Here is a 13108-nt window from a genome sequence, read left to right on the forward strand (position 1 = left end):
GATAAAAGTACTCGCGCACAAATTCAACAACTGAGAGGTGTACATGTAGCTGCGAGCGAGCGCCTGGCATACTCTCATAGGTTAACTCTGCTTGTACAGTGGAATCCTGCTTGCGCGCTTCTGCTCGCGGAGTGCTGTTTTGCTCGCGCAGTGGATTTCTGCTCGCTCAGCTGATTTCTGCTCCCTCGAGTCTACATGACTTTTGACAATTTGGGGGCGGAAACCAAGGAGGGCAATGACCCTCTTATTATTGGTCACTTTCACACAGGGACATCCTTGTACCTTGATTGACAGCTCTCATTACAGGAAGCACGGAGTTGGGTTAGGTTACCACCGAAGAAGAGTGGGAATGAATTAGAATGAGTTTTCTAATATACATAAAATGTCTCTGCACGTATAAAATGCTGCGCAGATCATAGTTAAATCAATTACCATCGATGAATATATTAGCGAACGATGACGCCTACGTTTTGTTAAGTAAGTTAACATTAACGTTACATATTTTCTATCTGAATCATAACATAATTGTTTTCACATGTACTTTTACATGTGAAAACAATTATGTTATGATTCAGTTAGCCTAACGTTAGTTGTCTAAGATGCAGTTTTTAAAGATTAAAAGTTTTAAAATGAGTGTCGGGTGATCAGTATCACAAGTGTTGGCTAAGGCGTTAGTTACAGAACGAATAGGGTAGTCACGTTACTTGTTGCTCAAAAATATGTAACGTTAATGTTAACTTACTTAACAAAACGTAGGCTTCATCGTTCGCAAATATATACATAGATGGTAATTGATTTAACTATGATCTGCGCAGCATTTTATACGTGCAGAGACATTTTATGTATATTAGAAAACTCATTCTAATGGTGCGTTCAAGTCCTCCTGGGAAGTTCGTACGCACGAGGTGGGAAGTCGTGCTTATGACGGCATGTGCGTTCAAGTCACTTTGGTCGGAGTATGATGCCGGAGTACTTTCTCTTAATTAAAAAAACAAAAATACAGCAATGTTCTTAAACTCTTGTTGTAGAAAATGAAGAACAAAGAAATGTGCATTAGGTATACTTCGTTTTTTAATGTTTTAAATTAATTTATGAAGCCGCTGCCAACTTTATTGTTACAATTTGCATTGTTATATTATAATGCCATCATATTATGCGTCGTCGATTAACTTACAGCGCTGTAAATAGAAAAGCCTGACAATATCACAGCTAAATACCTTTAAGTATTGTATATTCCGCCATGTTAATCACTGACACGCCCCCAACTCGTACAGATCGGGGCTTAAAGAAAATCCCGAGCTCCCCACTGGTTTTTACGATATTGTTGTGGCGTTCATGTGCTTTCAACTTGTAAATATGATTTATACGAGATGACTTGAATGCACCATAATTCATTTCCACTCTTCTTCGGTGGTAACTTAACCCAACTCCGTGCTTCCTGTAATGAGAGCTGTCAATCAAGGTACAAGGATGTCCCTGTGTGAAAGTGACCAATCATAAGAGGGTCAGTGCCCTCCTTGGTTTCCGCCCCCAAATTGTCAAAAGTCATGTAGACTCGAGGGAGCAGAAATCAGCTGAGCGAGCAGAAGTCCACTGCGCAAGCAAAACAGCACTCCGCGAGCAGAATTCCACTGTACAAGCAGAGTTAACCTATGAGAGTATGCCAGGCCCTCGCTCGCAGCTACATGTACACCTCTCGTTTGTTGAATTTGTGCGCGAGTACTTTTATCATGCCAGCTGAAGGTTCATTTTTGCGCGTGTGAAATAACATAATGTGCTCGTGAGCATGTCTTACACGCTCATAACTTTTGACTAAAAAATAACGCCATAAATAAAATACTGCTGCAAAGTTCTCCACTAAATAAAATACTCTCAGTCTCAAACCAATATCATATAATAAAATATAATGAAAAATATAAATAAATAACTATGATTACAGTGCAGCATTACCAATCCCAGCATGCTGCTGCTGTAGGTGACACAGAGGGAGGCCGCCGACAGACCAGGCTCTTGTCTTCATGACAACAATATCTATACTTCATGTTGAGCATAAATATAAAGCCTACTGATAAAGGACACCGTCAACAGTATTGACGGCAAAATAGACTATGTTTGACAGGTGCAATATTTGAAAATCGATAATTATTAATTTATTTTTTAAATTACATTTACATCTGAATTTATGTCAACCTATAGACTTTGTGTGTCATGAATTAATATGTATTTGTGTACAAAATGACATATAAACATATTTTCCTATTCTATTTTGCCTGGAAACGCTTCCAACATGCTTGCATGTCGCGTGAAAAATAGGCGTCGGTTCTATTTCTAGCATGCACGTGTTTTCCGTGCGGACGCACGTCTCACGCAGGCAGTCTGCAAGCTCTTAACCTGTTAACATGGGAGCCGAATTAAAAACGGACACGTCACGCAGCTGAGACGCTTGCGCCACGCATCCAGTGTGTCGCCGGCCTTAGAATCAGCTGCAGGGCGGGATTTGTGCTGAACGATTTCCGCCACTTAATATGTTCGTTTGGAAATCACGAAAATGTACTTATTTTCCGCATACAAAATATTGCATTCCCTCACACACGTGCACCGTACCGAAAGCCCTGTACCGAAACGGTCCGGTACGAATACAGGTACCGTTACACCCCTAATATATATATATATATATATATATATATGGGTTTTTTAACATGACATGGCATTTTAACTGTTCCACAAAATAAAAATGAATATAACTAATATTGTCGTCATTTAAAATGCTTTAAATTGTAAAACATTTCATTGTCCTACATGGAACATCTCAGATGACCATTGGGATATCACTTCGATTGACCAATCTACTTTGAGTGTAAACTAAGTGAGCCAATGACCATTGGCATGCAGATACTGCATCCAGGTGCAGCTGATCACAGCATGAGTATAAGAAGGCAGCAGGTGCAATGCATACCAGGTTTTGCCAAAGAGCCGAGTCGGTGACCCAGCCGCTCTTTGAGGGTGGAGGGAAGCAGCCTTCGTTCAAGCCCTTGCTGCAAAAAGGAAAGCATGATCCTGATTGGGCATCTCTGGGGGTCTTCTCGTCTAGAAGAATACAACTCGACAAACAGATTCCATTTCGAGGCGCAAGCGTTTCTCGTTGACGGTGCTCTCGCAGAAGTGATGGTCTCCACTACTTCTTGGGGTAGGTCATTAAGTTTCCAGAGGTCTGGACAACAGCCTGAAGACCCAACAGACTGAGGTGCAGTAGCAACAGGTCACTGTGCTCGCACAACTGATCCCGAGATTATGCTAGTATAAGCCAATCATCGAGTTAGTTGAGGAGATGAACACCCTGCTCTCTGATGGGAACAAGAGAAGACACAGGGAGCCAGGGACAGCCCGAAGGGCAGGACCTTGTGCTAATATATCTTTATATCTAATATCTTTGTTGATGCTCTAGAACCGCTTGCTGTTGCCCACTGGCAAAAATGAGTGAGGTCCAGTGTTAGGCTTTCCGCAACTCTCTGTGCCCTCCTGGGACCCAGAGATAAGGAAAAACTGCTGACCGTGTTGCCGAAGAGGCCGGTCTGGGACACGGGGGCATTGAGGATTTGTACCTTGTCGGTGTCCTTCATGTCAGCCAAACACAGCTAGATATGGCATGACCCAGAGAACTCTCTGTGACCTTCCTCGCTCGGAGCATGAGGTCGATGGCGGTTTGGAATTCTTTCAGAATTTCTGGATTGTGACCACCCTAGTGCAGGTCCTTCAGTGCCTTGGCCTGGGGCGCAGCCAAATCTTCCTCAGAGAGCTCTCCCTCCGATACAGTGATCGACATCCAGTTATCAGGAGGGGCCCCTCTGGATACCACTGGTACACTCTTTGAAGAGAGCCCAGCACGTTCCACGGGCTGCCCAACTGGATCGGAGGTGCTGGAGGAGTGGTGGCCCCCAAGGGGTTTGCCACAACTGTGACCCTCAAACCGCCCGTGCTATTGCCGGAAGTAGTTATCGCCTGGCAGCCGCAAGGGCGAGCCTTAGATTGTGGCAGAGCCAATGGAACTCCGCCCCCTGGAGGTAGCGAAGCCTGGTCAGCAGCTCCGAGAGTCATCCATGAAAGCCACCTCCGCATGTTTAATGCCCAGACAGGTGAGGCAGCGATAGTGACCATTACCTAGTGTCAGGTAACGATCGTATCCAGAAACGCACAGGTGAAAGGGCATCCATATAAAGATAATCCGTCGTCTTTATAAAGACACACCAGTGAAGCTCTTTTAGAGAAAGTTGCTCTTTCAGGGAAATGCTCTTTTAGTGCTGATGGGCACAGGGGTAGTTGCCGCTTGCAGCACAACAGGGGGGTAAGTGCAGCCTGAAGTGTGTAACACGCTTGACACAGAATGAGGGATTTTATTTTGGAATGCAACACCAGAAAGTCCTGACATTGTGTGGGTGTCGAAGGACTTTGATATGCGTCAACTCACATGAAGGAAAATACAATAAAGTCTTAAAAACCTTAAGAAAAAGTGGTAAAATCTACATAAGATGTTTAAGAAAATACAGTTTGAACACTGAAAAAAAAGGTCCAGTAAACTTTAATCTTTATATATCATTAAACAAAATTTATTCAAAAATATTCATACTGTGTGTTTCTCGAACTTTCAGTATGAATTGCTACTTCAGCTTTGCCTATTTTTGATACACAGTTCCAAACAGAGTGACTTATAATTATATCACTTGTATTTAAAAGTAATAGACTTGTTCGGCATTGCTGGGAAGCCCACAAAAACGTCATAACCGTTTATGCCGTGGGGGAAAACAAACCATTTGAATTAACGTGCAGAGACCTGGTTAGGCACTTGATCTTTACTTTTGTGAAGATTTAGTTAGATTTTTGATTGGTGCAGTGCCAAAAAGTTGTTCTATTGCGTTCTGTACCTCTGATAAGTTAAAAAACCTGATCTGAAGATGTATATGACTGATAAACAAACCGACTACCGGAGGTAGGCTACACTTGCCACAATGATTTGTCATCAGTCCTGTCCCCCTGCACAGTATCCATCCTTCTCATCACAATTAAATAAATATCACTCCATGATATTTTGTGATGTCATAATCTTTTAAAACATTTATTTCATATTATTATACACAATTCCTTATGAAAATTAACAATTGTATTACTATAGTAAAAGCAAAGTAGGCTAGCCAAGCTTTTTTTTTTTATTACCAGTCATAGCCTATAACCAGTTTTACTACAAATATCATGGTTAATCTATGGTTAGTGTAGCAGAACATTGTTTTTAACATGGTTTAACTGCAGTAACCAATAATCATTATTATCATATTTTTTTTTTTAGATACATATTTTCATGTTATCTTTTTATTTTACGCCATGTATTTGTGAAAATTATTAGGCAGCCGCAGCACACACCTCATAGAATAATGCTGTGTATTATTTAAGTGGACCTTAATGTAACCTGTTTTGTCAATGTTAAAAATCTTTTTAATATAACAATAAGAAAATATGACAGGCTTTTACTCGTCTTTCATTACTTTTATTAAAATTAAGCAAAACAAAATGACAAATGTTTACTTTCACAAGCCATCTCGTTCTTGTATAGGCTTGTAGTAAGCTGTCTCTTGCTCAATCACATAACAAAAATGTTGGGAAACAACACCTCAAGCGGCAAAAATGATTTTATGTATGCCATTCCGAGTCAACACCATGTTTTTCCAATAAGGGGAAAAGCACTGTTTTCCCCCATGCCGACTCTGCCCACACAGCTATAACACGACACCGAACAAGTCTATATTATAGCACGATTAGTGCTTTTACTCTGAATAACATGGATATACTTTCGTACTTGTGTGACAACCACTCTTATATTGCTTACTTATCTGTTTATATTACATAGCATATTCCAGTATGCTTTAATATTCATGGGTGATAAAGGGGTTTTTATGCATTTATCTTTTTATTGTGACTTCTGTAATTTGACATGTGGGACATCCATCTAGCGCATGTTTACATAACACAAAAAACACATTCTGTCTGACATGTTTTTTTTTTTTCATGTGAAGATGAAATAAAATGGCAGAATACATGTTGCTTTAAGTAGTCTTTTTAACCACATGAATGAAATAACAGGGCACATCTCCTTGACCTGGGATGTATTGCTTGAAGTCTCCATATACATTGTGCTCGCATTTTCCAAAGAACGATGCTCTCAAAATCTCCTTAAAACTCTCCAAACGATGGGGGTAATATGACAGGCGGAATTTACTACAAGACAGAAAAGAAAACTTTTTAAGAACATCATGCATGCAACATCATATAGAACCAATTCACACACACACACACACACACACACTACTTATTTCATTTAAAATGGCTACAGTTCAGTGAAAACCTCATGTAGTGAGGTATCAAAAGGGCAAGGCAAGGCAGTTTATTTCTAAAGCACAATTACAAACAAGTTGACCAATGTGCTGTACAGATTCTAAAAACGTAAATAAACAAACAGCATATACACAAAAAAACATTTCACAAATAACATATCACTGAATAGCATTTAGCAAAAAACCATGGGAGAATAAATGAGTTTTTAAAAGGGACTTAAATTACACCAATGTGGAGGCAGTAAACTATTCCAAAGCCTTGGGGCCACTATTGCAAAAGCACGATCCCCCCACTGTTTGCGTCTCGACCTAGGAACAATCAAAAGTTTCTGGTCAGAAGACCTAAAAGACCTTGATGGAGTGTACGGTTGCGACAGATCTGTAATATAAGATAGAGCAAGGCTGTTTAAAGATTTAAAAACAAACAGCAAAATTTTAAAATCAATTCTATAATTGACCGGCAACCGATGCAAAGATAACAAAATGGGAGTGATATGGTCCCGTTTCCGAGAACCAGTTAACAACCTTGCAGCGGCATCCTGGACAATCTGCAGTCGTGAAAGGGTGGATTGACTAATCCCCACATACAGGGAATTACAGTAGTCCAAACGGGAAGACACAAAAGCATGCATCACTCTTTCAAAACCACAAAAGGATAAAAATGGTTTAATCTTTAGTTGAAAAAACCCTGATCGAACAACACCATTGATCTGCTTATCAAATTTCAAGGCATCATCAAAAATTACACCTACATTTTTTACCATGGATTTACCATAGATAGATATAGGGCCTTAATCAATATTAGTAGACCCAGATGCATTGGAGGGAGCAAAAACAATAGTTTTGGTTTTAATTTAATTTAAGTGCAGAAAATTCACAGCCAACCATGTTTTCAAGTCCTTTAAGCATGCGAGAAGAGCTTCTAAAAAGTTTCCTTTCTTCTTTAAAGGTACATAGATCTGCGTATCATCAGCGTAGCAGTGAAACGATATACCATGTTTAATAAAGATAGATCCAGTTGGCAGCATATACAATGAAAACAGAGTAGGTCCCAAAATGGAGCCTTGTGGGATCCCACATGTAAGAGAGGCAGATGATGATGAAACATAGCCCAGGGTAACTGAAAAGCTCCTATTTGTTAGATAGGACTTAAACCAGTTTAAAACAGTGTGAGTCCCCATTATGGGACTCACAGCTGAAAGTGCTCTACCAAACTTATAATTGTAACAGTTTCCTACTTCGGTGTGTTACAAACATAATTTTGGTGTCTTTGGAAAGAAGACCCTTTGGGTTTTACTTTTTATCAACTAGATTTGATAATGCTCAAAAATATTAAAAGTTATATACACTGAAGTGCCTTTTTTTTTACCACACTTAAATATTTTTTTATTTGATATGAAAATACATGAAATGATACCTGAAGCAATCTAGAAAAGTAATGGGTTGAAAGTCACATGTCTCATGAGTTTCTATTTCAAATCTGAATAAGATTTCATGAAAAATGAGAAAAATGCAAATATTTTTATGAGACTATGTCTACACCCCCACCCCCCAAATTTAAGAAAATATATTTCCCAATAGTATCGAAGGCTTCTACAAACTATTTAGTCATTAAACATACCACTGCATAGTTTTTTTTTCCATTATAAAACACTAGACAGAAACTTAGACATCATATAAGTGATTTATTTGGCACTAGAAAAATACAATAAGAATTAAAGCTGCAAGCAGCGATGAACGGGCCCTCGCACCTGGGCTCACCGGCAGCGAGTGGCTTTAGTAAATAGGTGAACGGTGAGAAATATGCATTTAAACTCATAAATATAAGTGAATATATCAATGTTTATTCCATATATGTGCCAATCTTTCTGTTGCCAGCAGGTGGCGCTATCATTATAATGGAATATTGGCCTTCAGATGTGTTCAGGCCAGGACTCTTATCGAACATGCAGAGTCTGGGGAAGATTGAACATTTTATGCCTGAGTTACAACAACTTCTCTTGCTGTGGCGAGACATCAAATTTTGTCATGGCGCCATGGACACACCCTTTAACAAAAACTGAAGATCTCCACAATTTAACATTGCACAGGCCTTTAGATTAGATTGACCACAAAAAATACATTAATGTCAAAAGATTTCTAGGAGTAGTGTGTCGCAGCGTAAAACATGTCACTTCCTGTTGCCAGCAGGTGGCGCTATGACTATAACTGAATATGGGCATGTAGATCTGTTAAGGGCAGAAGTCTTATCTAATATGTGAAGTTTGGGGCAGATTGGACATTGTATGTCTGAGTTACAGCAACTTCCTTTTTCATGGCGAAACATCGAAATTTGTCAGGCCGCCATGGACACGCCCCTTAACGAAACCTCAAGATCTTCGCAATTTAACATCGCAAAGGCCTTTAGATTTAACTGACCAAGTTTGGTATTGATCTGAATGAATCTCTAGGAGGAGTTCGTTAAAGTACAACCCCTGAAAATGTCAAAAACAACAATTTTGCAGCGAAAATTCTAAATAACCGACTTCCTGTTGGGATTCGGATTTCGTACCAAGAGACTTTTTTGTAGGTATTGGTGTGTTACATGTGTGTACCGATTTTTGTACATGTACGTGAAACGGAGCTCGAGGCACGCTATGTTGAAAGTGTATAGGTGGCGCTATCGAGCCATTTTGCCACACCCGATGGAATATTGGCCTACAGATGTGTTCAGGCCAGGACTCTTATCACACATGTGAAGTTTGGGGAAGATCGGACATTGTATGTCTGAGTTATAGCAACTTCATTTTTCATGGCGAATCATCGAAATTTCGAAAAATTTCACAAAATTTGCTCATAATATAAAAAATAACCGGCTTCCTGTTGGGTTTAGAATTTTGCTCCAAGAGTCTTTTTGGACCCACTTTATATTAAGTGGCCTTAAATACTATGTACTTACATTTTAATTAATAATTTAGTACAATGTACTTATTGTGTACATACATGTTTTTACAGTGTACTTATATAAAAAAAAAACTACATGTAATTACATCTGTATTTAATTTCTGTAATTACATTTATAATTACACTGTTGACCCATACTTTACACCTTAACCCAGCCTTAAACTTACCCATACCTCCAACCCTCTCCCTAACCTTACCCCTATCCCACCTCAATAGCAGCAAAAGTGTTTTACAATACAATATGAACACAATAAGTACATTGTACTTATTTTTTTATGAAAGTACATAGTAGTTAAGGCCACCTAATATAAAGTGGGACCTCTTTTTTGTAGGTATTGGTGTGTTAAATATGTGTGCCAATTTTCGTGCATGTACGTGAAACATAGCTGGAAGGCTGTTGATTTTCTTAGTATAGGTGGCGCTGTCAAGCCATTTTGCCACACCTTCTTCTGAATCCTATATCAGACGAAAATTTTCACCAGGTTTGACGCATGTGCAAAGTTTCATGACTTTTTGAGCATGTTTAAGCCCTCAAAAATGCGATTCATTCGGGAGAATAATAATAATAATAATAATAATAATAATAATAATAAACAAAGCAGATACAAGAGGGTCCTCACACCTCGGTGCTCGGGCCCTAATAATTTGAGTAAGAAGAATAAGAATAATAAGAAAAAAAAAGATTTAACTTTGTTTGCCAGTTAAAGAAAATCCTGAGATTGCTAGAAATGCAGCATTTACTATGAATTACGATGCAAATAAGTGCTGATGGCCACTTATACAGATTCTAATAACACAAATGTGCCAAAGTAAATAATCCACTCTCTCTATTCATATAGATGCGTTCACTTTGATAGCCGTGATCATACACGAGGGAGTGCCAAAATTCAAATATACTATCTTTCGCCTATCTTTCATTCATTTTTTTTCCGGTGGATTGTCTCAATCTGTTTGTGACACTGTACACTGCAAAACCATGCCGTTTTTTTACTACCAAGACGCAGTTTCTGACCGTGAGCTATTAAATAACGGACACAAACAATTATGTCGCTGAAGAACTGAACGTAAACAAAGGAATTATGATCCATATTACAACATTATTGCTTCGTTGGACTAAACGTGCTCCATGAGATGTCGTTCAGTGGACCCTTACCTTTCTAACTAAACCGGGATTTACAGCTGTGGATGTGTTTATGACTCGTTATTACGACGGATCTGGTATGTACAGCATTTCCATTGCTGATGTTTTTATGTATACTGCTTACACAAATGTAGCAAATACAGTCTTTATAAGCTTTCCATTGAAAAACAGTGATCTGTCGTCGATGCTTGAGGCTTAGATCTTTATAATGATACATAGTTTGTCAAGATTAAATTTGTCCCGTTTCATTTAATCTATTCGTAAACACTGACACGTGCGAGTTTAGAGGCTTTCAGGACGAGGGCGTTCTGGTGCTGGCTAACAGGTGAAACAATACTGTAGGTCTGTGACAATTATTTTCAATAATATCAGAAAAGTACTTCACCTTTGCTGCCTTAACTGTTTTTTGGTAGACATGCAAAGAATTCCTCAAAATTTCAAAAGACACCTGGAGCCTGTCCTTGTGCCATTTACGCTCTGCTCTTCTGCAAGTTTGTCTGAGAGCTCATGTAGTATCATTTAACCAAGGCTCTACCTTAGTTTTTACACGTTTCACCTTCAGAGGCAGCAAGATTAATTTTTAATGAGCCAAAGAGGGTACATGTCACACCTCTGTTTATCAATTTGCACTGGCTTCCAATAGCTGCTCGTATAAAATTCAAGGCATTGATGTTTGCCTACAAAACTACCACTGGCTCTGCACCCATTTACCTAAATTTGTTACTTCAGACTTATGTGCCCTTTAGAAGCTTGCGTTCTGCAAGTGAACGTCGCTTGATTGTGTCATCCCAAAGAAGCACAGTCACTTTTACGGACTTTTAAATTAAATGTTCCCTCCTGGTGGAATGACCTCCCCAACTCAATCCGGACAGCTGAGTCCTTAGCCATCTTCAAGAATCGGCTTAAAACACATCTCTTCCATCTTTATTTGACCCTCTAACTTTAACACTCACTATTCTAATTCTATTCTTTAAAAAAATCTAACTACCTTTCTAATCTTTTTATATTCTATTTTCTTTTCATTAATTATGCAATTGTATGTGTGTGTGTGTGTATGTGTAAAGACCTCTAACACTAGCTTGCTCTATTCTTTTTTTATTCTATCTGTTTTCTTTATATTATATTATTTAAAATCCCATGCTAGGTGTACTGTGTTAAACTAACTGAGACTTGTTATAGCACTTATATATCGTTGCTCTTTTTGTTGTTTTTGATTGCTTCCACTGTCCTCATCTGTAAGTCGCTTTGGATAAAAGCGTCTGCTAAATGAATAAATGTAAATGTAAATGTAGAGTTCAACATACGACACAAACGTGTGGGTGGACAAGATTTAACAGGCTGATATGGAAGAGAAATCCCAAAAGACTTAGATCGCAGAGGATAGCCACGTCTCAGTCTAAAATAGAACATCCAATGATTTTGATGCTGCAGAGGCGTGTCAGCCAAGACAGCCCCACAACATCCAGCATCGCGTGGCAGTCGGGGACGGTGCCTCTGGGATGGCAGACCGGGGTGGTGGTCCCTCTTTTTAAGAAGGGGGACCGGAGGGTGTGTTCCAACTACAGGGGGATCACACTTCTCAGCCTCCCTGGGAAAGTCTATGCCAGGGTACTGGAGAGGAGAATCCGGCCGATAGTAGAACCTCGGATTCAGGAGGAACAGTGTGGTTTTCGTCCAGGCCGTGGAACACTGGACCAGCTCTATACCCTCTACAGGGTGCTGGAGGGTTCATGGGAGTATGCCCAACCAGTCCACATGTGCTTTGTGGATTTGGAGAAGGCATTCGACTGTGTCCCTCGCGGCGGCCTGTGGAGGGTTCTCCGGGAGTATGGGGTCCGGGGCCCTTTGATAAGGGCTATCCGGTCCCTGTACGAACGGAGCAGGAGCTTGGTTCGTATTGCCAGCTGTAAGTCAGACTTGTTCCCGGTGCGTGTTGGACTCCGGCAGGGTTCCCCTTTGTCGCCGGTTCTGTTCATGATTTTTATGGACAGAATTTCTAGGCGCAGCCAGGGGCCGGAGGGGGTCAGGTTTGGTGACAACACGATTTCGTCTCTGCTCTTTGCGGATGATGTTGTCGTGTTGGCCTCATCAGGCCAGGACCTTCAGCATGCACTGGGACGGTTTGCAGCCGAGTGTGAAGCGGCTGGGATGAGAATCAGCACCTCCAAATCCGAGGCCATGGTCCTCAGTCGGAAAAGGGTGGCTTGCCCACTTCAGGTTGGTGGAGAGTTCCTGCCTCAAGTGGAGGAGTTTAAGTATCTTGGGGTCTTGTTCACGAGTGAGGGAAGGATGGAACGGGAGATTGACAGACGGATCGGTGCAGCTTCTGCAGTAATGCGGTCGATGTACCGGTCTGTCGTGGTGAAGAAAGAGCTGAGCCGCAAGGCGAAGCTCTCGATTTACCGGTCAATCTACGTTCCTACTCTCACCTATGGTCATGAGCTTTGGGTCATGACCGAAAGGACAAGATCCCGGATACAGGCGGCCGAAATGTGCTTTCTCCGCAGGGTGGCTGGGCGATCTCTTAGAGATAGGGTGAGAAGCTCAGTCACCCGGGAGGAGCTCAGAGTAGAGCCGCTGCTCCTCCACATCGAGAGGGGTCAGCTGAGGTGGCTCGGGCATCTGTTCCGGATGCCTCCTGGAC

General features: G+C 40.6%; 1 protein-coding gene across 1 annotated transcript in view; it reads right to left on the reverse strand.

Annotated features, from left to right (window-relative positions):
- Window positions 1–5845: 5845 nt before the first annotated feature.
- The window catches only part of LOC132111809 (glycine N-methyltransferase-like), a 65408-nt gene continuing 58145 nt past the window's right edge, over window positions 5846–13108 (reverse strand). The window contains exon 6 of the mRNA XM_059519415.1: window positions 5846–6264. Coding sequence (XP_059375398.1) covers window positions 6093–6264 — 172 coding nt within the window. The 3' untranslated portion in view covers window positions 5846–6092. The remainder of the gene's footprint in view (window positions 6265–13108) is intronic.

The sequence above is a fragment of the Carassius carassius genome, chromosome 31, assembly GCF_963082965.1.
Source record: "Carassius carassius chromosome 31, fCarCar2.1, whole genome shotgun sequence".
Taxonomy (NCBI): Eukaryota; Metazoa; Chordata; class Actinopteri; order Cypriniformes; family Cyprinidae; genus Carassius; species Carassius carassius.